At 32.9% G+C, this 23,252-nt stretch overlaps 2 protein-coding genes across 2 annotated transcripts; one reads left to right on the top strand and one right to left on the bottom strand.

Annotated features, from left to right (window-relative positions):
* Nucleotides 1–203: 203 nt before the first annotated feature.
* LOC111704842 (protein downstream neighbor of son homolog) lies at nucleotides 204–18,708 on the bottom strand. Its single transcript, XM_023477202.1, has 17 exons — nucleotides 18,602–18,708; nucleotides 17,115–17,176; nucleotides 16,443–16,543; nucleotides 15,799–15,888; nucleotides 15,349–15,434; nucleotides 14,485–14,549; nucleotides 13,464–13,580; nucleotides 12,799–12,892; nucleotides 12,181–12,257; nucleotides 11,029–11,170; nucleotides 7,217–7,376; nucleotides 5,788–5,902; nucleotides 3,940–4,012; nucleotides 1,956–2,087; nucleotides 1,631–1,708; nucleotides 1,157–1,203; nucleotides 204–772 (listed from the first exon to the last, which is right to left on the bottom strand). Exons 1-17 carry the CDS (start codon nucleotides 18,692–18,694, stop codon nucleotides 724–726), a joined length of 1,581 nt encoding a protein of 526 aa, XP_023332970.1. The 5' UTR covers nucleotides 18,695–18,708; the 3' UTR covers nucleotides 204–723.
* LOC111704845 (probable serine/threonine-protein kinase clkA) lies at nucleotides 8,679–10,257 on the top strand. The gene is made up of 3 exons (XM_023477205.1): nucleotides 8,679–8,784; nucleotides 9,702–9,784; nucleotides 9,930–10,257. The coding sequence occupies exons 1-3, from the start codon at nucleotides 8,764–8,766 to the stop codon at nucleotides 10,171–10,173; spliced, it is 348 nt and encodes a 115-aa protein (XP_023332973.1). The 5' UTR covers nucleotides 8,679–8,763; the 3' UTR covers nucleotides 10,174–10,257.
* Nucleotides 18,709–23,252: the final 4,544 nt, after the last annotated feature.

The following is a 23,252-nucleotide window of genomic DNA, read 5'->3' as shown; positions in this document are numbered from 1 at the left end:
TTCCAGTAAAACTTACAATCGCTCTTGGGGTTTTCAAAATGTGGTCTGACATTGCTTTTAAGTTTGTCTAAAAATTTAATGTATTTAAAGTTACAGTTAATTTAGGTCATATTTAGAAATAATACCCATAAACGTAACGTCAAACAACTATTGGTAGCTGAACTAGCAAAATAAAATCTAAACATAAAGCAAAGAAAAAAAAATACAAAATCTACATTTTATTTCTCAAAAATAATCAATGAACTTAAAATTATTGGTTAATACATGATTCAAGGATAATGTCTCAGATCTATGATCTTTGAACCAAAAGGTTTTGAAGATCTCTGTTTTAAGACTTTTGATATTCCTGGGTTTACTGTTCCCATGATCCAAAGCCGATAACTTAAAATGACCTATGACCTATGACCTATGACCTATGACCTATGACCTATGACCTTTTTTACCTTGGCTTTGTGAAGTTGAGTTATATTTTGAATTAAAAACAATATGAATAATGATCTTAAAACCTATCTATGGTCCATGACCTATGACCCACAATCCATGACCCATGACCTATGACCTATGACATTTGTTAACCTTGCTCGGTGAAGTTCAAATATCTTTTAAAATAAATATTAACACTATGATCCATGATCAAAAAAAAAATAAGTTTGTGTACAATATGATAGAAAAGTAAGAAAAAAGGTACATTGGTATAGAAGCATTTTTTTAAAATTCTCATCATCAGCGGTTCCCGTTCAAACTAATCTCTGTAGATTCAAAAAACCCCTTTCTACAAAAAATTATTGATAATTTTTCAGTTTCTTCATAAACTATGTTTGTAATTTATGACGAATGCTTTTGTTTAACCTTATTATATGGACTGTAAGCGTAATTTCAAGTGACACTCCATTGATGGAGTGGAATGTCCGATTCACAACAATACTCTAATAAATTTACAAGAAAACCAACAGATTTGTCGACCAAGCTATGAAAAATTGTTATTTTTAACTTTATTGATCAGATTAAGGTTTCAATGGTATCGTTTTAAGTTGGTCACGCTAGTTTTTAAATGGGTCAATTAAAATTACAATGATATTCTATTAAACAATCGTTGAAAGACAAATTGTTTAATGTTATCCTTCAAATATCTACACTAAAGAAAATCAATAATTTCCTGATATTAAGTTCTCTGATAATTTTATCAGGGCCTCCTGTTTGAACCTAAACATGTATTACATTTACAAACAAACAACCATCATTCCGTTAGAAGTTAAATCATTAAACAAAAAACTGGAAAAACTTTACTATTTTTCAAAAAAATTTTAAAATAAAATTATGATTTTCAAAAACTTTTTTTGTCTGTCTAAAAATATGTTTCACGCAAAAAATGTGAGATAAACTGTGGACATGTCGTAAGTTTAGAAAAAAACTATCACCCCCCCCCCCTATTTGTTAGCTATATTCTATATTTTTATATGGTTGAAATTGAGCTTCAAACAAATCAACTTTAAGAGGAGAATAATCCAGAGAAAATAAGTTTGAATATTAAGGTCAGATTAAGCTGAAGAAAAACTCCCTTCCACAAGGAATTCTGGACAAATATCCCAGAGAAAAAAAAAACATACTTAATATGAAGATAAAACCTAACCTGACAAAATTTATTAAGTAGAGATTCCTGTAAACCAGAATCCTTGAGACCTGCAGAAGCAAATGCAGAGGGAGCAACCTACGCAAAATAAATAAAAAGTTTATCGGTAAAATTAAAAATTGTCATACATAATAAAAAATAAAATTACTTAAAATATGTTGATATCGGTATATTGGTTTATTGGTCAGAAGTAGCACAAAATAAAAACTGGCAAAAATGGAAAACAACGAAAGTTTTATGATTTTCCTAAAAATAAATCAATACTCCCATGTTGTATTTCTATTCACTGGTATTTTGGGTCTCACTGACTGCATTATGTCAATACCTGGTCCTCTGGTGAGTTAAAGAGCGTGAAGCTGATCGTATCCTCCTGAGTATGAACACGAACGCGGCAACTTGGCGCATGCGCTTCAGAGAGAAGAATTAATCGTTGCAGTGTCTCTGGCAGAATAGGTCCCTGAAAAGTCATAAATAAAAAAAGTTGCCACGCCCATATCCTAAGATCTTGACAAGGTTTTTTTTCTGAATCAAAAAAATCATCCAACATCTAATACATTTTCAATTTTATTAAATTTGCCATTTTTTAATCAATGATGTGAAAATACAAAATCACCAAGTCTGTAAAGATGTTCTATAAGTCAGATCATTTTGTTTACTAGCTTAGGAACCTAATGTTGCCCAGGGTACTTATAGTTACTTCCGCCGTTTACCCACGCTTGGTCATAAATTCCGATTTTAGCTATTTTTCCCTTAAAAATTGACCCATTCAAGTTAGAATCTTAAAACCAAGCTTAGAGCATTACCGTGGTTATCCAAGTTCCCCAGTCAAATTTTGAGACTAATCAGTCAAGGGGTTTTATAGTTATGATCGGAAATACAAACACGCGGACAAAAGGAGATTACTACTTTATATATAGAGGTGTTAGGTACTTTCCCAAAGGCATTTTCTCAAGGATAACTTATCCAGTAGCGACTTCCCAAATGTGCAATTTCCCATGTGGCAACTTCCCAAAGGTTAGGTTAAGCCCTCTGAGGCCAGCAGGCTGCAATGGGGGCCGAGCGCTGCACTAGGATGGGCCAGGGGGGAGAGCGCAACTGCAAGAACAAACTGGGAAGCCAAACGTGACGTCTATGACAGACTTGGGAAGTTGACACTTGGGAAATTGCACAGAAGGGAAGTTGCCACATGGAAAAACCCTTGGGAAAGTACTTAACATCTATATAGAGATGCATAGTGAACATACTTCATCAATAAAACTTAACTAGTTTACAAAAAATGTTTAAGGCTTGATGTCTAATTTGCTTATCTTAGTGCTTAGAAATAATTCTTTTTTTAAAACTTTGTGCAAACCACATCTATTTGTTTTAACAATTTATTATTTTTGCTCAATTGTAATTGTCTATTCTAAGCGGGAATGCCTGACTTGACAACAAGCTGATCAGGGCTGAATCACATACTCATAGTGTATTTTCTTTAGGATGAAATGGAGGGGGAGACATCTCCAGTCCCATCTCTAATGGTGTCTCCATTCACCAACAGGATATACTGATGGTGTAAAGCTTATCATTGGGGAGTTCTCTTCCATTTTCCTGTTCAATTTTATTTTTTCTTCTTGTTTCCTGTTTGTAGGTTTCTGCAATTTTACTTAGTGGTCTTAAAAATGGAGCCCATAATATTTTCACCCAAAGAAATCATTCGCAAATGCTGTTTGTGACAAAAAGGTAGGTTTGAGGTGTAGGAGATGGACAGGAAGGGAGGATATTGAAGGACTCTCATAGCATAAAATCTCTACTTTCCTCCAATTTTTTTTCCACTGAAGCTGCACGGTATTACAAAATGTTGTTGGCTTTGTGGCTCAGAGTGCGGTATTGCAGCTGGTTGAGTAAAAACTGGCATCATATGCAGCATAGTTACCAACCTCTCACGATTCTTATTTTTATATTTTTATTTTCCTTGTTTCTGGTGAGATATTTTCTTTGTTTGTTTTTAAGGTGTGGTCCCACATGTTTAATTTTGCACAGCGCTCCCCAGCTGAATAGAGGCTCCAACTACTTAGAGCGGAGCACAGAATTTCTATATCCTCACTGTGCTGATGCCAGCACGAAAATCTCATCTATAATTAAGCTTGCCTGGACATGAAACTAGCATTTAACAACAAACAATCTTGCTTACAAAACCCATGATATAATTTACCAATTATTTTTTTTCAATGAAAATCCTATTTTGGTCCCCTTACATTCTACAAATTTAATTCAAATTACATAATTATGTCCTTCCATTATCAGAAATGTCTATACAATAGGTTTACCTGAACATCAATTTGATGGGATTTAGGTTGGCCAGCCTTCCCCCCAAGTGTGTGTTCTTTTACTTTAAGTGACCTAAATCAATCAATCAATCAATCAATCAATATACCAAACAATCCATCATTAAACCAAACAATCAATCAATAAACGAAACAATTAGTTCAATCAAATTGCTAACCATCCAACCAATACAAGAACCAATTATATCAAAAAATCATAAATTACAAAATTATAAATTAAAAAAAAATTCATGCTCGGTGGTTCATGTGAAAGTCATACCAAACTAACCAACCTACCAACCAACCAACCATTATCCAGCCAACCAACCAAATAACCACATAACCAAATTACCAAATAACCAACCAACCAATAACCAATCAATCACCAACCAAATAACCAATCAAACAACCAACCAAATAACCAACCAACCAGCCACCCAACCAGCCAACCAACCAACCAACCAACTAGTATAAAAATGTGTTTATGTATCTAATGACTTTCAGTTTTTTTTTTAATTTGATAAACCTGATGACTAACTACCGTGGACATCCGACATTGTGCCAGAACGCCAGTTTCAGCCTCTAAGCCTTACAGGCTTTTTTGCATTAATTTATCAGGGTTTGGGTGTGCCTACAGGAAGACTTTTGATGGTATGGAAGATATTTTTAATCATTGATAATTTTAAGATGTTTGATGTTTAAAGGAAGAACCAAATTGAAGTCGATAATTTTAAGATGTTTGATGTTAATAACATGGAAAGGAATCTAAAATCCCTCCTTTGTGATTTTTAGGTGTGAATGAGATTAAGTTTTCTTGGTATTTAACAGTGGTCTTCTTTCTAGAGCATAAAATATCTACCAATTATTCCAAGTCGCACAACAACCCTCAATCAAAAATATGTATCCAAATGAGAAAATAGAACTAGTCTGAAATTTTAGAACTATAATACAAAAAAATTGCAGTATTCCTCCTACAAAAAAGGGAGGTGATAATATGTACTTGAAAAGTATTTATGATTATAGCCTATTATCACAACAACATTATTATTTTTCATAACTATAGATAGAGTTCACCTATTTCTTAATTAACCAACCATCTAACCTACCAACTAACTAGCCGACCATTCAGAAACCATCCAACCTTATCAAACCAACCAACCAACCAATTCACCATACAACAAACCATCCAACCATCATACCAGTGACAAATATCGTAGAAAATCCCATATTTATAAACCTGAACACACTAAGGTATATTACCTTATACTGAATTGATATGGTATTATTAAACGGATTAGTTCTATGCCACATGTATTAACAAGAAGGATTGAGTTGTATCTTGTAAGACACCAAAGAATACTGAGAGAGTGAGAGAGTCCTATCCGGTTTGATATTGACTAAAGTATTATTGAACGGAATAGTTTGTGATTGAGTTGTATCTTGTAAGACAGAAACCGAAGGATACAGAAGGATATACCTGAATTGTTACCGATCTAAAGAACTTTGTTTAAGTAGGTTATTTACTACATACCAAGAATACTGAGAGAGTCATATCTGGTTTAATATTGACTTAAGTATTATCAAACGGCATAGTTCTATGCCTTGTGCATTAACGAGAGGGATTGAGTTGTATCTTGTAAGACAGATACCAAAGAATACTGAGGAGTCCTATCCGGTTTGATTGAGTTGTATCTTGAAAGACAGAAACCGAAGGATACAGAAGGATATACCAGAATTGGTACCGATCTAAAAAACTTTGTTTAAGTAGGTTATTTACTACATACCAACCAACCATTCAGCCTAACAATTATTCAACCAACCAACCCTTCAACCAACCAACCATTTATTTACTTGAGTGTTGCTCCAGGAAATGCTACAGGACTAAGTATGGTCGGAGGAAGTCCAGCAGGTCCCTGGGTCAACTTAGCGTTCAATAAATAGTTTAACAAGGACTGACATTCCACACCTAGGGAAGGGGACAAATATATAAAAATAAAGAATTTTTTAAAAGGATTCTCAATGTTTTTTAAAAGGGCTACATAGTACACTTAGCTTAACAGTGCTTTTTATATGATTTGAAACATCTGTATAATAATTATTCAAACATGTGCCACAAAATCAATTTTTAAAAGCAAAATGTAAATTTCTCATTCTCAAACTTAGATTTTAAAATTATTAATACCAATCAACCTACAGTCAAAGTATGATGTCCTGTAGGCAATGTTAAGTTTATATTCACTACGCCGCTCTTTTTGATAAGCCATTTCCAAACAATCTTAAAGGGTATGTACGCGAAATTTCAAGTAACCTATTCAAATTGGTCCCCTAAAACCTTTATCTGATCAATATTGTGGTGGATATTTACTTTTTTCTCAGTGTTAAATTCCTATATGTTTTTCTGCAGTAGAAATGCTCAATGCTCAAGTCACTTAAGTAAATTTGTAGAGAAACTACAGTTTTCAAGATAGTAAACATTATTAACATAATCTAATTCATAATTGGTTGGACATAGCTTTAAAGGTTGCTGTGAATCGGACATTGTCATCTTTGCATGGTGGGTTACTTGAAATTACGCTTACAGTACCTTTGACAGTTCTCTTTGACTGAGAATCTATGATTGAAACATCTATAAAATAAATATTCAACCCTGTGCCATGAAATCAATTTTCAGGAGAAAAATGAAGATATCTCTCATGCATTGCTCAATTATAGATAATCATTGATAAGATAATAAAGGTTTATATTCATTACCCCACTCTTTAAGAGGCTATTTCCGTACAAACTTAAACCAACAAATTTCATAATGGGGGAAGGACGGAGATAAAAATCGTTCTCAAGGACAGAACCCCCTTAGGGGATTATTGGGATACACCAAACCAATACAAATAAAGGGAGATGATAAGTTTGGTGAGTTAGAGACGAAATATTTTAACGATGTTAACTAAATACGTGATTTGGTAACTTCCTTGAGAACGATTTTTGGGCTCCCCCCTCCCCCCTTCTATCAGTTTTGAAAATGCATTTCATATTTAACACATGGATAAAATTGGATATGTGGGCGCAGCGCCTTACACTCTAGCCTATCCTACCCGTGGCGTTCGGCCTTCTAGTCTGTCCTAGCCGCAGCGCTTTCCCCCTAGCCTGTCATAGCCGCAGCACTCGACCCAGAAATAGTCTTAACCTAACCTAACCCCGAAATAATACTAAATAAATATTAATTTTTCTGAAAAAAGTCATGTACAAATTTTATAGTGGGGTGGGGGGTCCAAATATGGTATACTAGAACGGACCCAAAACATGATTATGTTACCTAACTGGAGCCTGTTCTTTGGATGGGATGAGATGAACCCTTGAAGGGAATCTGCTTGGATTCCTAAACTCTCAAGAAACTCTGTAGGTTCCTCGCCCTCCTCGCCCTCTTCACCCTTCTCACAGGACTCCTAATTTAGGATGTTATCAATAATCTTTTATATATAAAAGGATAGACCATTTTTGACATACCCGAAATTCAGTGAAGTCTAGTAGGATTTCCAACGAAAAGGGAAAAACGTTTTGCGAAAGAAAAAAAATGTCGCCTAATGCAAAAATGTTTTGCGGAAAAATGCGAAATTTTCACGAATTGTAAAATTTTCGTAAAAAAAATACGGAAGAGAAATTATTAATTTTGATATAATGAAAATTGTTTTCGCGTTTTGTACAATTTTTGAATATTTTCGATTTATTCATTTTCGCAAAAAAGTTTGCGAAATACGAATAAAAAATTTCGTATTTTTTCGCAAAAAAATATGTTCGCTTAAAACTAAGTCGTAGACATAATTAATAAATCTTATCATGAGGTCACCGAAAATAAATCCTTTTAAATGGAGTGTCTGCAAAAAATCAAAAAGGGGATATAAATATATAAATATGAGGGATTCCTTTATCAGGTCTCAGGAGGTTGAATATTATCAACAAAAGCTCTCGAATTTAAAGAATGTTATCAAAAAAAATAAAAATTGAACCATGTATTGTTAACCACTATGATTAGGTATTTCCATATAGAAAATGTAGCTGACAACATTTATTAACATTCTCAGTTGCAAAAAGTAACATTGAGAAAGTAATATTGGGGAAATATATATACTATTCTACATACATCGCAGCTTGATAAAATATGATGTTATTTAAAAATGTAGAAATTGTATATATATTTTGTAAATCTGTTAAATACGTTCAAGCAAAACGGGAAAAAAGGCGTTGAAAATGTTTATTAAGACAAAAGCATGTGTGATTAACCATTTTTGTTTAAAAAAATGATGAAGTTAAGTTAACAATGAAATGTTATCTCCCGCTTTATTCTAAGCATGATACTTGATATAAATTTATAGAAAAGATAAGGAAAAAATCTTCAAAATATAACTAACAATCGTAATTTACGAAAAGTGGAGGAAAGTTTTAGAATTGCCTATTATGAGTCACGAACAATAATATAAATTAAAAATTTCATAAATTTGCGGATTTCCCAGGTCCCAAGNCCATCAGATTGCCTAGATACAAAGCCTGCATACGTTGTTAAACACAACCACCAATTTAACGAGTAAAATTCAGAAATTAGATCACAACAATTTTTTCACTTTAAAAAACCTTTTTATTTGCAAAAACTTTAGAACTAATTAAGTCTATTAAATTGATCTGAAAAATTGAATGATTTATTAATTAAAGACTTTCCGAATTTACTTGGTGGGGGAAACCCTGAAGATGTCGGGAAAATCCGGGAAATCCTGAATTGGATGTATTTAAGACCGACCTAGGATCTTAAACATTCATATTCAACAAGTCTTCTTCAACATGAATACTAAGATATCATTGGTAAGTTTACTACTTTTAAATTCTAACCGCTCTAAACCATATTCAAGATGCTATCCCATTTGAACTACTCCCGTTTGAGCTATTGTTCATTTGAACTATTGATAGTTTGAACTACTGCACGTGGTACCACGTGAATAGTTTAAATGAACAATAGTTCAAAAGAGTCTATTTAATGCTCATTTGAACTATTTTTAGTTCATTTGAATTATTGTTTATTTGAACTATTAATATTATGAAATAAACAAAATAGTTTAAATGAACATAAAAATAGTTTAAATGGACATAAAAATAGTTGAAATTAACAAAACAATAGTTCAAATGGACATAAAAATAGTTGAAATGAACATAAAAATAGTTCAAATGGGCAAAAAAATAGTTCAAATGGACAAAAAACAGTTCAAATGAACAAAAAAAATAGTTGAAATGAGTAGTTCAAATGAGAATCCACCATATTCAAACAAGTCTTCTCTACGAAACGTTTAAATTCTTAGAATACAAAAAATGTTCTAAGTATATTTTGCGGGTTTTCAGAAAGAGCTCCCAACAAACTTTTCCCCTCCATGCATAATAGTTGTATTTAAGTTTAAAATAGAAAAATGTATTTAGCTTAGCATTTTTTAAATAAATTTTATTTGTTTTAAGGGCGGGTATTCATAAACAAATTACTTCCTTTGTTATGCACTATCATAAATAATTTTACTTGCCATCAAGTAAGAATAAACAAATATGCACATTAGCCTTAGTAGAAGTTTAATTCCATTGTACTGGAAATCTTGTTTTTTTTTATTATTTCCGCTGTACAGATTTTAAATGCGTCAAATTGCAAATAAAAAAAGAAGGGTAAGTGGCGGAAGTTTTACCATTACGTCACCTAGATTTTATAACTTAATTACTGTAAAATATTGTCCATTGTTAAGATTTTCGGAGCTGCTGTCTTCTGTCTGGTAGTGTGCCAAGCGGCTGCACAGGAGGGAGGGGAGGGGGTCCAGGCAGACTCAAAGTAAGTACATAGAAACTGTCCGAAATATATTTATAAAAATACACGAAATTAGCTTTTAAAAACCGGCTTAGCCGATATAAATTTTTAACATTTTAATTAAAAGTAAAAATTTAATGACGCTTTAGATTGAATATATAATTTTCAGGTTCTTCCTCGGAGGGCTTTTAAACAACGGCTTCAATGGATACAACAACTACAGACCCGGATTCAACCACTACAATAACTTTGGATACAATGGATATAGGCCTGGTAGACCTGGATACAACAACTACAGACCTGGATACAACAACTTTAGACCCGGATACAACAACTTCAATAACTTTGGATACAACGGATATAGACCTTTTGGATTTAGAAGCGCCAATGAAGATTCGACAAACCAAGTTTAATTAATTGATACCAGAAACAAATTTTATCAATAGAAAAATCTTTCTAAACAGTGAATTTTAAACAATAAAAGTCTTCCATCAAAACCTAATTATTATTGACAGAGAAGAGAGAATATATTAGATGGATAATTTAGGAGTAAATGTTTTTTTAGTCTCCTAATTTGAGCCAAAGGATTTCAATTTATTACTCTGATTTATTTTTAAACCAAAACGTGATTTTTTTTGTCAAATACGTACAGAGAAGTCCTGGAAGTTTTATTTGCTACATTTTTAACTATTTTTAAGAATAGGGGAAATTTATTTGGGGAAATATCCCCAGTTGTAGTATTTTACAGTTGTGTAATTGTATGTTGTAAAGGTATTTTTTTTCGTCACAGTAATAAATACTTGAAGACCTCTTCCTTGATCAATGACAAGACATTACATGTGAAACTTTTAAGGTGGCTAGAAGCCTGAACAGTGAACAGTTTTTAAGCAAATTCATATAAAATAAAACTTTGAATTCGTACTTTTTTTCTGACTTTGACAGCAAACAAAACTTAAATATTGAAATATCTAAATTAAATACATTGCCCTGTATTTTAAATGGACTGTAAGAGTGATTTCAATTGACTCTCTATTCAAAGAGGGTAATGCCTGATTAACAAATATACCCTTTGAAACTTTGGATGTTCAGTAAATGTTCGCCGAGTAAAGAGATCTGTTTGTTTCAATATCTAGAAAACCACTAGAAAGTTAAAACCCTCTAAAATACAATGTACACTGTACGCTCTGTACAGTTTTGCGAATCGGACCTTGACATCTTTGCATTGAGGGTCACTTGAATTTAGGCTTACAGTCCCTTCGGGTGTTTACCTTATTATCCTGAATATCCTGCAGAGGTTGCTGAAGAGGAGAACTAAAATCAACATCTTCACGTTTTAAAGCACTTCGTAACCCACTGGTTGTTGGGGTGAGAAGCGCCAGTATTTGTTGGGATCCACCAATACCAGCAGCTCTATCAAATATTCTTTTAAAAATGATGATATATTTATCCGAACCCTCCACATAACGGTCCAGTCCCAAACAAACAATATACTATTTTCCTATCCCTAAGGGGGTTACAAGATTATAAGTACAATGTCAGTATCTTTATATATATATTTATCCGAACCCTCGACATAACGGTCCAGTCCCAAACAAACAATATATTATTTTCCTATCCCTAAGGGGGTTACAAGATTATAAGTACAATGTCAGTATCTTTATCTAATACCTCAAGGATAAAAATGACGACTGGAAATAATTAAAAACTTTTAACCTTAAACTTTATTTGTTCGGGCCCCTTAAAGTATTTTGTTTGTTCAATAGTGTAGCGAAAAAATCCTTAATTTTTTTTCACGCAAATATTACCTGTATCCACTAAGGATAAGACTTCAGAGATGAATGTACGAAATTTATATTGTCCGTTTCCTTATAAACTTTTTTTTCTTTGCAAAATCATTAAAGACTATATTTAAGGCAGAACACATAATTTACCCTCGAGACCGTAATTTTTTAAGCGTTACAGGTCGTCTTCATATTCTCATCCTTTGTGGGTAACCCTTGACGTCCTTGTCGAGGAAAAAATGAGCATTTTTCCTAATAATGGAAGAATGTTGGTAAACATATTTACATCATGTAACCATAATACTTTAGGAGAAATGAAAAACTACTGGAACATAGGGCCTTGGGAGGCAGAGATATGTACTTTAAAAATTTTTCGGAAGAAATTATGTTTTACTTTTCCCTAAAAATTCCCCCAAGAGGTCATTATATTTTTCCTACTTCTGCGAAAAAAGTCAACCATTTTTTTAAGAAATTTATAAAATACAGGCAAAAATAAATGATTTTTAAAATTAAGATGGGGAAAATGAACTAACTTTTCCAACATAATAAAAGAGAGGGTCAAATGTTTTTTTTAAACGTATCATATCATCCCCCCCCCCCATCAAATTAGCTATGGCTTATAAAGGATGGGGGATTTACCTGAAAAGGCAAGTGAATGACGGAGCACAAACGTAGAAATAAGGACACTGCTGAGCTTTCACTAGTTGATATACAGACTAAAATACAGTTTAAATAAAGAATATAGAAACCTGGAACATATACAAAATAAATTGTTCTGAGATGGAATTTAAAGAATTTGAGCCGCGGTTTAAATCCGCCAAAACCCGGGTTAAATTAAGCGCCTGCTTAAATCTTGAAACATTTGATACAATTTTTTCATTACTTTTACTATTAGTAAAATTTTTAAAAACACAACTAGCGAGTTTGCATGCAAAAAAAACTTTGCGACTTGGTCTTAACTTTCTGAAAAATAAACAAATTCATTCCCAGCATATTAACAGATTATTTCTTGTTTATCTGAATGCACGTTTGATTGAATGTCGAATCACAACTTATGAACTCCTTGCTTGAGCCTCAAAGTATCGAAAACTTGGTAGAACCAAATGTATGTTCTTAGCTGGGTTTAACAATAGTTAATATATCTCTTTCAAAAGTCTAAATGCTTTTCTAATAAATCTAGGGAATAACCTTCGAACATTGACTTCTAAATAATATAGAAATAATAAGAAGTAAAAAAATACAGAACTGTAAGACGACCTGCAGACTCGTGATCCAATCTGAAACAATGTGTCTGTGCATATCTTGAGATAGGTTGAGTCGGTCAACTTTAGACATGCTAGATTGACCAAACCTAAACAAGATATTTAATGTTGCATATCGATTGAAAATCTAAACAAAATAAATGTTTAAGAAATTAGTTAAAATGTAGGATACCATCCATTTATGCTAATCAAGCAAAAAACATATTATTATTATTAAAATAATATTCGATCGACCAATTTTTAATATTCATAAATAAACATTTGTTGTTATTTATAATCATTTCAGATTTGAGACAGGGGGTGTATATTTTCAAGAATTATGCCCCCCCCATCCCCTTCATTTTTGAAGATCTGATTAAATTAATGAAAATAATGACATCTTAAGGAATGGAATGTTTTATTCTTTTTCATACTTTTTCTCAAAAATCGATCTATTTCCCCAATTCAGCGAATAGAACCTAATTATATCTAACTTCTGGGGAAAATATGATTTTCAAACGGTGGGAATGATATTTTAAGAAAATATATAAACCCCCTGCATCATGAGAATTTTAATGTTTACTTGGTTAATTTTCATCCACTCAGATCTGGATCCGTTGATCCACATATTTTTACGAATCCCGACCGTGGATTCACCGGATCAAAAGCAATAATTTCTACCTCGGATAAAGATTAAGACCGGCTAATGCCGGATGTTGCCAGTATCCAGTGGCGGAGTGGAACTGGGTTGAGGCAGAAGTATCAAGGCAGTGGTTCCCATTGGCAATATCAAGGCATCTACAACAAAAAAAGATAGCAAGGTTGTTGTTGATGTAGCAGGGTTCACTTTATAGGTCGAACAATATTGAATTAAAGTAAATAAAAATAGTTTCATGTAGAATTTTTCCACACAAAAGTTCATAAAAATCTTTGAAAGGTTGCAAAATAAAATTTTCTATTAAAACAATTTGTCATGAAAAATGTGGGTCATAGTGTGGAGACTCAGGAGAGTTTGTTAAAGGTAAATACAATTTTAAAGTTTTATTTTATTAGTCATTATTATTGTTCTAAAATGTACATCCAGTTCAGAGGCGTATTCACTATTCAGAGAAGGGTGCTGCTCAGCCCCTCTCCCCCTTGTTCAGTAAAATCTTATGTTTCCAAAAGGATTTGGAGCTCAATCGGAAAAAATTCAATCCCCCCCCCCCTTTGAAATATTCATGACTACGCCCCTGATAAGGTTTGCAGAAAGATCAGCAACATAAAGCAAATATTATTTTTAGAATGTAAACATATAGAATATAAAATAGAAAGAAGATGATGATACTGATAACTATGATGATAATGATAATTATTATGATAATGATAATTATGATGATAATTATAACTATGAAAATAACAATTATGATGATAATGATAATTATGATGATAATGATAATTATGATGATAATGATAATTATGATGATAATGATAATTATGATGATAATGATAATTATGATGAAAATGATAGCTATGATGATAATGATAATTATGATGATAATGATAACTATGATGATAATGATAATTATGATGATAATGATAAATATGATGATAATGTTAATTGTGATGATAATGATAATTATGATGATAACGATAATTATGATGATAACGATAATTATGATGATAATGATAATTATGGTAAAAAATAAAGAGAATTTTCAACCTGACCCCGCCTGTAACGGAACTAGCAGACTCTACTGTAGATAAGTGTTCCCCCCATAACCAACTCTATAAAATTAAACAATTATAACATTTGTAACATTTCAGAAACTGTGGAAGTAATTTCATTCAGTGGCAAGTCCGATTCACAACAGTACTCTCAACAGTACCCACAACAGTACCCACAACAATAGCCACAACAGTACCTACAACAGTACTCACAACAGTACCCACAACAGTACCCCCAACAGTACCCCCAACAGTACCCATAAAAGTAACCATAATAGTACCCACAACAGTACCCACAACAGTACCCCCAACAGTACCCTAACAGTACCCATAATAGTACCCACACAGTACACCCAACCGTACCCATTACAATACCCATAATAGTACCCACAACAGTACCCACAACAGTAACCACAACAGTACCCATAAAAGTACCCACAACAGTACCCCAACAGTACCCATAACAGTACCCATAATAGTTCCCACAACAGTACCCATAACAGTACCCATAACAGTTCCCACAACAGTACCCCCAACCGTACCCATTACAGCTTTGTCTGGTCAAGAATTAATGAGAAATTCCTGTATTTCTCTAAATCATGTTAAGGTTAATTCAAACAAATGAGATGCGCAAATCTGATGCAGAAACAATAAAGGAAATAAACGTAGTTTATAAAAGAAAACGAAGATAACTTCCTCATTGAAGGGATAATGGTTTAAAGGGTACCGTTGGGACCCAGTGTACTTGAGGTTACACGACACCCCCTTTAAATTCATTATGTATCCGAAAGACCGAAAAGGTGACAATCCAGATATTGAGCACTGTAATTGTTCAAACGGTACGGTACAATGTACCTACCTGATGTGCAGTGAAAGTAACTCTGGTCTTGATACTCCAGTCTACAGAAAGCTCAGAGATAGGTTTATATTTAGATTCATCTGTCCCTTTTAATATCAGTATTGTTAACATGAAGTAAAAAATTTTAAGATTTTATCCCTCCCCAAGATCAATGGCGAAGAGGTCGTTTTCAGGCTTTAGGGATACTTTTTTTAAAATGAATTCATACATTTGGCGAAAAAATATCAAATGAAAAATCAAATGGAAAAATTTATCCTCTTTTTTAAAATTTAGTTATAATAAAATCATTAATTTTCTATTAACTCAGTTAAAATCGAGTAAATTAATAAAGACGTAATGCTATGAAAATATTGTTTTGAAAAAGGGGGGGGGGGTTAACAAAATAATAAACGCCTGCGTTTCAGGTTAAATTCTACAAGGATTTAGTGATCAACATATTATTCGGTTAACCTGTAAGCCTAGGTTCAGGTTTGGAAGGAGAAGGATTAAAATCAGTTCCAAACACGCTTGGAAATCCGTCAGCACTTCCTAAACCTGAATCTTTTATTTAAATCAATTAATCGACTAATCAATTAATCAACCAATTAATCAACTCAGTATTCGTTCGCATTCTATTCCTTCGGATTATTAATTTTCTTTAATTATACCATTTCTCATAAATTACATTCAACCATATGGTTGAATTTAAAGTAAGACATTTTTGGAAATGATGACTAATTTTTGATTTTTTACCCCAAAATCATAAAAAATAACTTTTTTTTTAATTATTTTGAAAAATATACACCCTTGGTAGATTGTTAAAAAAAATAAAGTAAAGACTTTTTATAATTCTATAGATTTTTATGAAATGATCTTTCTAAAATGTTTTTTTTTATTTATATATAATGGAAGTATTAAAAAAATCGCAAAAAAATAATGGATGAACACGTTTTCAACAACTTTATAAAAAATGAAGCTATACGATGAGCAATACAAATAAAACTTTTCTTATATAAATTATATTTTAAATGTTAACTAAATATAACAAATAATCTTCTATAAATTATATTCTAAATGCAAAATAAACATGAAAATATTCTGAAAATATTTAAAACCTTTTGAATCCACTGAGTTCCCTGGATCCCGAGATATCAGAGTATTTTCAAGCTTTCGTCGTTTCTCCACAGATTCATCGGAGCTGAGTGAGAACGGATTTCTGGATTTGTGTTTATCTAAACTTTGTATAAAGAGGAATAATAATAGTTTTTTTTTACCGCCTTTTGACCAATATTACCGACCTATGATTCCCCTAACTGAGGGACGTTAAGTTAATTAAGTAAAATAACAACCAGCTTTTCTCGAGCATTTTTATATCAGAAGACAATAAAAATGTTTACAACTACTTCATTTGGGAAATAATAATGTTACGTAACCACTTGTCCCCTTGCTAATGCAAACCTGCAAAGAAAATAACTTGTAATACCTCCATCATTTAATTGTAAGAATAAGAAACACGATTCCCTGGAATATCTAAATAATCTAATTTTTAACAGATAACATAAATTTTCTATTTCCATGTACAACTTTAACATTTAACTTTTGTACTTGATTCTCCAAGATATTAATAAAAATATTACTCGTTTAAGCCGGCGTTATGAGACTTGCATCATAAATGTGCATTGTATACGTCAATTATAAATATTAAAATCAAAAACAACTACTAAAATTATCCCAGCCCCCTCTTATAAAAATCAAAATCTAATCTAGTAAAAAGTTTAAATAATTTCCTGCGTTTTACTTGCCCGGCCGGTAGACTTACATTCAACCTTGCTCCCGCAGGGACAGAAATCTTAACAAATATAAAACTGTACAATTACATGCAGTGAAGTTGTAAAAGGGAATATACTGTATACTGTAAGGGAATATAAATGTAGTATACATCGTAAATTGTGCAAGGGAATGAAATATAAAAACAAATATAAACTTTAAATGAAGTGAACATTGTAAATTGTACAAGATGAATGGAGTATTACAACAAATATAAACTGTACTCAAGGAACATAAGGAAATGGGATCTGTAAGAGACCCTAATGTGAAAGGGAAAGGGGAAAGGAATACGAGTTGTGTGCACTTAGGACAGCTCTAAACCTCGTTGATTATCAAACAGTTTAGCAAGTCTCTTACCCGACCACGATATTTATGTAATTTTGAACAATAAAACTGGTTCTTTAGCTGTCATATTGCGTTTAAATTATGCAAAAAAAAATACTTCCACTGTTTCCTCAGTTTTATAACAGCATGGCTAGCAATGTTTATATTTGTCAGAACTTTCTACGAAATGATTACATCAATCTGGTTAATATTCCAGGATGTCAACAACTCTGTCACTGGAATCACTGGGAAAAGGACTCTCTACAAACCTCTGTACACATTTTTATTGAAGTTGAAGCAAACATTTACAGTGTGTTCTTTCAGAGATAATGAGACATATGAAAACCCTTGGTTGATTGTCATACTGATATCGACAGCTTAGAGCTGTCACCTCCTCTACCACCTCAAGCAGACTTCTCTCTTCCCGACCAGGAGAAGAAGGATAAGCGCGAACCTTCTACCTCCATCCCAGAACGAGTTCGTGCCCCAGAAGCAGTGCTTAAGATCCGGATCCGTTGGATCCGCAAGATTTTGGCTTCCTGGATCCGGATCCAAGGGGTAAAATATCAACCAAAAAAACTTTTTACTCCTAAAACCCAAATCTGAACTTTTAAAAAAAGAGAACATAAAAATTCATCGTTTCTAAATGGTACATCAAGTTTTAAAATAAAAATAAAACAAAACATTATTTTTTGCTAAACAAATTCACTAAATCTTCACTGCCCAGAAGTATCGAGCATTTCCTCAGATTTTACGCTAAGTAGAACTGTTTTTAATTGCTACATTAAACAAAACATAGAGATAAAACTTAATCATCGACTCGCCAAAATCCCCATTATGCATGACTGGAAAATAAACAATTGAAGAGGTTAAAACCTAAAAAGGGTATAAAAGCTCGAAAGTTAACCATCTATTATCGGTAAACTTTAAAGCTTTCAACTGACTTGTCGATTCTTAACTACCAGGAGCGTACTCAGGAATTTGTTCAGGAGTGGGGCGGGTTTAAAGGGGGGCAAAGTACCCAATTGAGACCAGAAAACTACTTGGAAACCATAGATTACACTCATTTGGGGGAGGGGGGTGAGGATGAGCCCCCCCTTATGTATAAACCATTGTTAACTACCTCTCGTCTTAACGGAGGGGGCTTCCCTGAGATACTATTATTTTTCTTCAATTTAAAAGATTGTTTAGGTCTAGTCCAACCAGTCTCAGCCATTTTGTTTCCAAGACTTATCTGAAACAAATTTGCATTGAAGCCAGGAAGTATTTAGAGGGGGGGGGNGAAGTTACCAAAACATAAAAGTGTATGTAAAACTTGAAAAAATGGGATAGGAGTTCAAAAAAAGGTTCTCGAGAAAGTTGTTAAAATTTTTAGGGTCCGTCCTAGTATACAGTTTTTGGACCCCGCCCCTCCTATCAAATTTGTACATGACCACTCAATTTTCAGCAAAATTATTTTTATCTATTTTTATATTATTTTAGAATTAGGTTAAGTTAAGAAAATTTCTGGGCCGAGCGCTGCGGCTAGGACAGGCTAGGGGGCCGGGCGCTGGGGCCACATGATCAATTATATCCATGTATTACAAATGAGATCCATGTACATAATTGGTACAAGCTTGGTAGGAGGGGAGAGTCCATAAATCGTTCCCTAGGGAATTACCAAACTTACTTCTCTGCATGGTGCCCGAAATTTACCCAATTCAGATGAGGGCCAAAAGAACCTAACAACCAATGTCTATAGCCATATACGCTATAAAGTTATAATTAAATCGCTACAGCAACAGGACACACTAAGTGACCGAGCACTACGTCTAGACAAGTTCGGATTTCGAGCGCTGCGGCTAGGCTAGATTGCCTGTGGGACGCGCGCCCTGCGGCCACAAGTCAAACTTTTATCAGTTGTAACCTCACTTTATTTATAAATAATACCAAATAAATATGAATGAAATTATAGTATATATTGGTCGTGTACAAACCCGATAGAGGGGGGGGGGGCTCCAAAAGGTGTTCTCAAGGACAGACCCATAGTATCACTGATAAAATTAGGGTCATGTAAAGCTTGATAGGAAGGGGGGAAGGGTTCCAAAAAGCATTCTTTATGACAGATCCGAGATAATTTAAAATTGTTTAATCAACACTTAAATACATCTTTATTGTATTTCCATCCACAAAATATAAACGAAATGTTTTTAATTGTTTCAGAAATTCAAATTTAACTTTTCAAAAAGCTCGCCGCTCGGTCTGCGCATTTGCCGCCAAAGATTTTTAGGAAAAAAAATATTGAACGAAGACGATAATCATCCAGTCTACAGTTCATCGAGACTATTTGATTTTTTTGATTTATTTTAATTTTTAGTGCAGCTTGAAAGTAGAAATAAGTTTATAAGATTGGTCAGGGTAGTTTTGTATCATTAGTTTCTAATTTGCAATCGTTTTAAATTAAAAAATCGAAGAAGTAGCAAATAACATATTTTTTTATTTTTTGGAGAAATAATCAATTTTTAGATCATGCATCACTCATAGACAGCTATAGAATAGTCTTAAAAAAAAGTGTAACAACTTTTACAAAATTATGGTTGAATTATATACAAATTGTATGTATTATATTGATTTTTGTAAAATTGTTTAAAGTTGCAACCTCTCTCCTCAGCTGTTACAAGATACACACAACACAGTATTATTCCTGAGTAAATGTAGAACGGTCGATATTGTTGAAGGCAGGGTGTGTGTATAGACTAGTGTTTGAGGCTTTACAGCGTTAGATGGACCAATCTAACCTATTAAATATTAATTAGAATCTGCAGATCTATATACATCTAGTCGAAGTTATGTGGCAGCGTATAGATTGCATTTTAAAGTTTTCACCGGCGTTTTTTGTCCCTTACAAGATTTACAATGAAAAGGATTAATGATGCGTGAATAAAAGGATGAACTCGTGAATGGAGATTGATGAATTAAGGATGAAAAGATTAATCAAAGGATGATTTTAGATAAAAGAATGGGTGACTATGATCATGTAATTGATGGAGAGGAAGTAGATCTAGGTGGTGAGGATTCTCCTGAACATACATCTACTACTACTACTACAGCAGGCAGGACCAGTTCAGCTTTTATTCAGAGTTGGAAACTTTTAAACAATTATATATATTTAATTAGTGTGTCTAACTTAAACATCATTTACTTTTACTCGTAGGATTAGAGAACTCACTTCAGAAACACATTTCAATATTTAGTATTTACCACCCTAATAAATTTAACTCTTAAACTCATAAATATTATAAGGTTGTGGGTGAAAGTACAAACATTATTCAAAAGTTTCAGGCTCTTCTTTCCTACAATTACAACTCATGAACTTCAGCACCTTGAAAGTTTCAAACTAAAACATCCAATTTATTTTATCGTTTGATTTTAATTGATGAAAATTTTTCAGATTCGCATTTTTAACATAATACAATCAAATCAACTTAAAAATTGAAAAGTATTTCAATTTAAACGCATTTTCAACATGTTACCCAGATTTTGTTGAAATTGAGATCTCAACCATGATTAACTTTTTAGTTACAGACTAGAAACTATATTTAAACTTTGTATTTGTTTTTGTTTTATCATAATATTCTACCATTTTACCTTAGTGTATGAAATAAATCCATAATAATAATAAATAAAATCAGTGTAGAAATTGAAAAGTATTTTAATTGTAGGGTCTGTCCTATTGAACGATTTTTGGACTCCCCCCCCTCACCCATCCCATTGTTATTTACATTTAAATTTTGCCTTTTGAAATAAAGTAAATTTTATTTTGCCAGAAGATTATTTTGTTCTTTTGTTTTCTGCTTCGGAAGAACTAAATAAGGGAAGGTTTTTAAGTTTATTAGTATTACTTTTTAAAGACAACTGTGGCCGGAGAAATAGTCAATTTTTTGTTCAGAATTCCAGCGCAAATTTACGGTACCTTGGCATTTACACTATTTGATGCTTGTTTTCATAGATGCTTGTTTTCATATGTCATGGATAAAATAAAAATTCAAATATTAATAGATTTAACTGAAATATCTATAGTTAATTGTAAAAAAGTTCTTTTTTGTAAAGTTATTTAAAAATTGTCTATATTCAAAATTAAACTGATTATAAACATTTGTCAGATTGATATGTTTTCCCTACTTCCCCAGGAATCCTTTAGTCGAAATCTTGACGGAGAGAGAAGGTCGTCTTTGGATAAACATATTAAATCATGTTTTAACATGAAAAACGTTAATTTCTTGCTAATTCTAATATCAAAAGTTTCCATATTTTATTATAAAATGGCTGCTACATGATGTCATTGGAATATGATTATTTTAGATTTCATTGGACTGTTCTTACTGAAAAACGTTTAATTAGTGTCTGTGCAAAGGTATCGTACCTATGCGCTGAAATTCTAAGCGATAAATCGGCTTTTTCTTGGGCCATAGTTATCTTTGAAAAGTAAGACTAATACCAATGAATAGATTCTACTTACTAGGCTATTTCGTTTACCATGAAATAACCCAAATAAGTGAACGGACTCTTTAAAAAAGAATAGGAATGAAGAAATTATTGGACCTTGGCTTCGCCCAAGACTGTGACTAAATGACCTTTACATTTACCCTTACTATGTAGAATGGAAAGGTGAGGATGGAAAACAATATTTTGAAGAAAAATTCATTTATCCTTGACCTTGAACAAGACTTTTATATTTATACCTTTACACTGACCCTAGACAACAATATAAAGGGGAGTAAGGAAATAAGCCTTAGATGTTGACCAAGTTGACCAAGTTAGTTCAGAGTAGTTGAGTAGTAAACATCTCTCTGTAAGAGTGTTTTAGGCAGTTTTCACACTGCTTTCTCAATTCAAGGCTTACACACAATTTTAAAGTACATTCATAGAAATCTGGAAGATTCTAGATATAATCTGGCTTTCGCCAATCTTGTGGCGAAAATGGGGCCAAAACCCAAAAAATCCTTGGATAATTCTTTAAATACTTCCCTGGAGGAAATGGATAGTGAGACCACTGTAAAGGAACAAGCCAGTCATCAAGGCTTTCTTTATAAAGATTCAAGGTCTGGGAAAATGATTCTAGTTGATGGGATTTTAGGATCAATGTTTTATGCTTTTGATAGAGTTGCTGATAAGACCTGTGTTCTGGATACACTTAGTCGAGAGTTCTCCTTGGAACAGATGAAGAACTCTAGATCAAATTTTTATCAAGCTTTTCAACTGCAGGATACAGAGGGAAATATCCAAGAAAAACGAAAGATATCTACCATTTTTCTAGATCTCTGGGAAAAGATATCGAAAATTGATAAAGCTGGGCATGGAAATGTTGTGGTGACAGTTCCTTTCAATTTCCAAATACCCAAGTTTTTGACAAATAGTGAGTTTAGTGTCAAGGCATTTCAGGACACCTCAAATGCAATGATGGATGAGAGAATGTCAGCAATAGAGAAGAAGATGGAGTTATTGCAATGTATCTGGGATAAGGTCAATGTCAATCCTGTACCAAGTTTTGCTGCAAAATCGTACAGTGCGGTAACTAGAGGTAATGATGATTACAGTGGTACAGGGGCAAGACCAAAGAATCTCACAGTCCCCCTTAGAGCAGGAATAGGTAGAGAAAGATCTCCCAGTGTAAAGAGAGGATTAAATGATGGAATAAACTCTCAAAACAAAAGAAGGAATGTAGGGAAGCCAGTTGTCTCTGGTACAAGAACTCAAGAGAAAATTAGAAAAATTAAATCCCCTCCGGCTGACAT

The sequence above is a fragment of the Eurytemora carolleeae genome, unplaced genomic scaffold, assembly GCF_000591075.1.
Source record: "Eurytemora carolleeae unplaced genomic scaffold, Eaff_2.0 scaffold626, whole genome shotgun sequence".
In the NCBI taxonomy this organism is placed as follows: Eukaryota; Metazoa; Arthropoda; class Copepoda; order Calanoida; family Temoridae; genus Eurytemora; species Eurytemora carolleeae.
The sequence above is the reverse complement of the archived record's forward strand: the minus strand, read 5'-3'. Positions and strand labels throughout refer to the sequence as shown.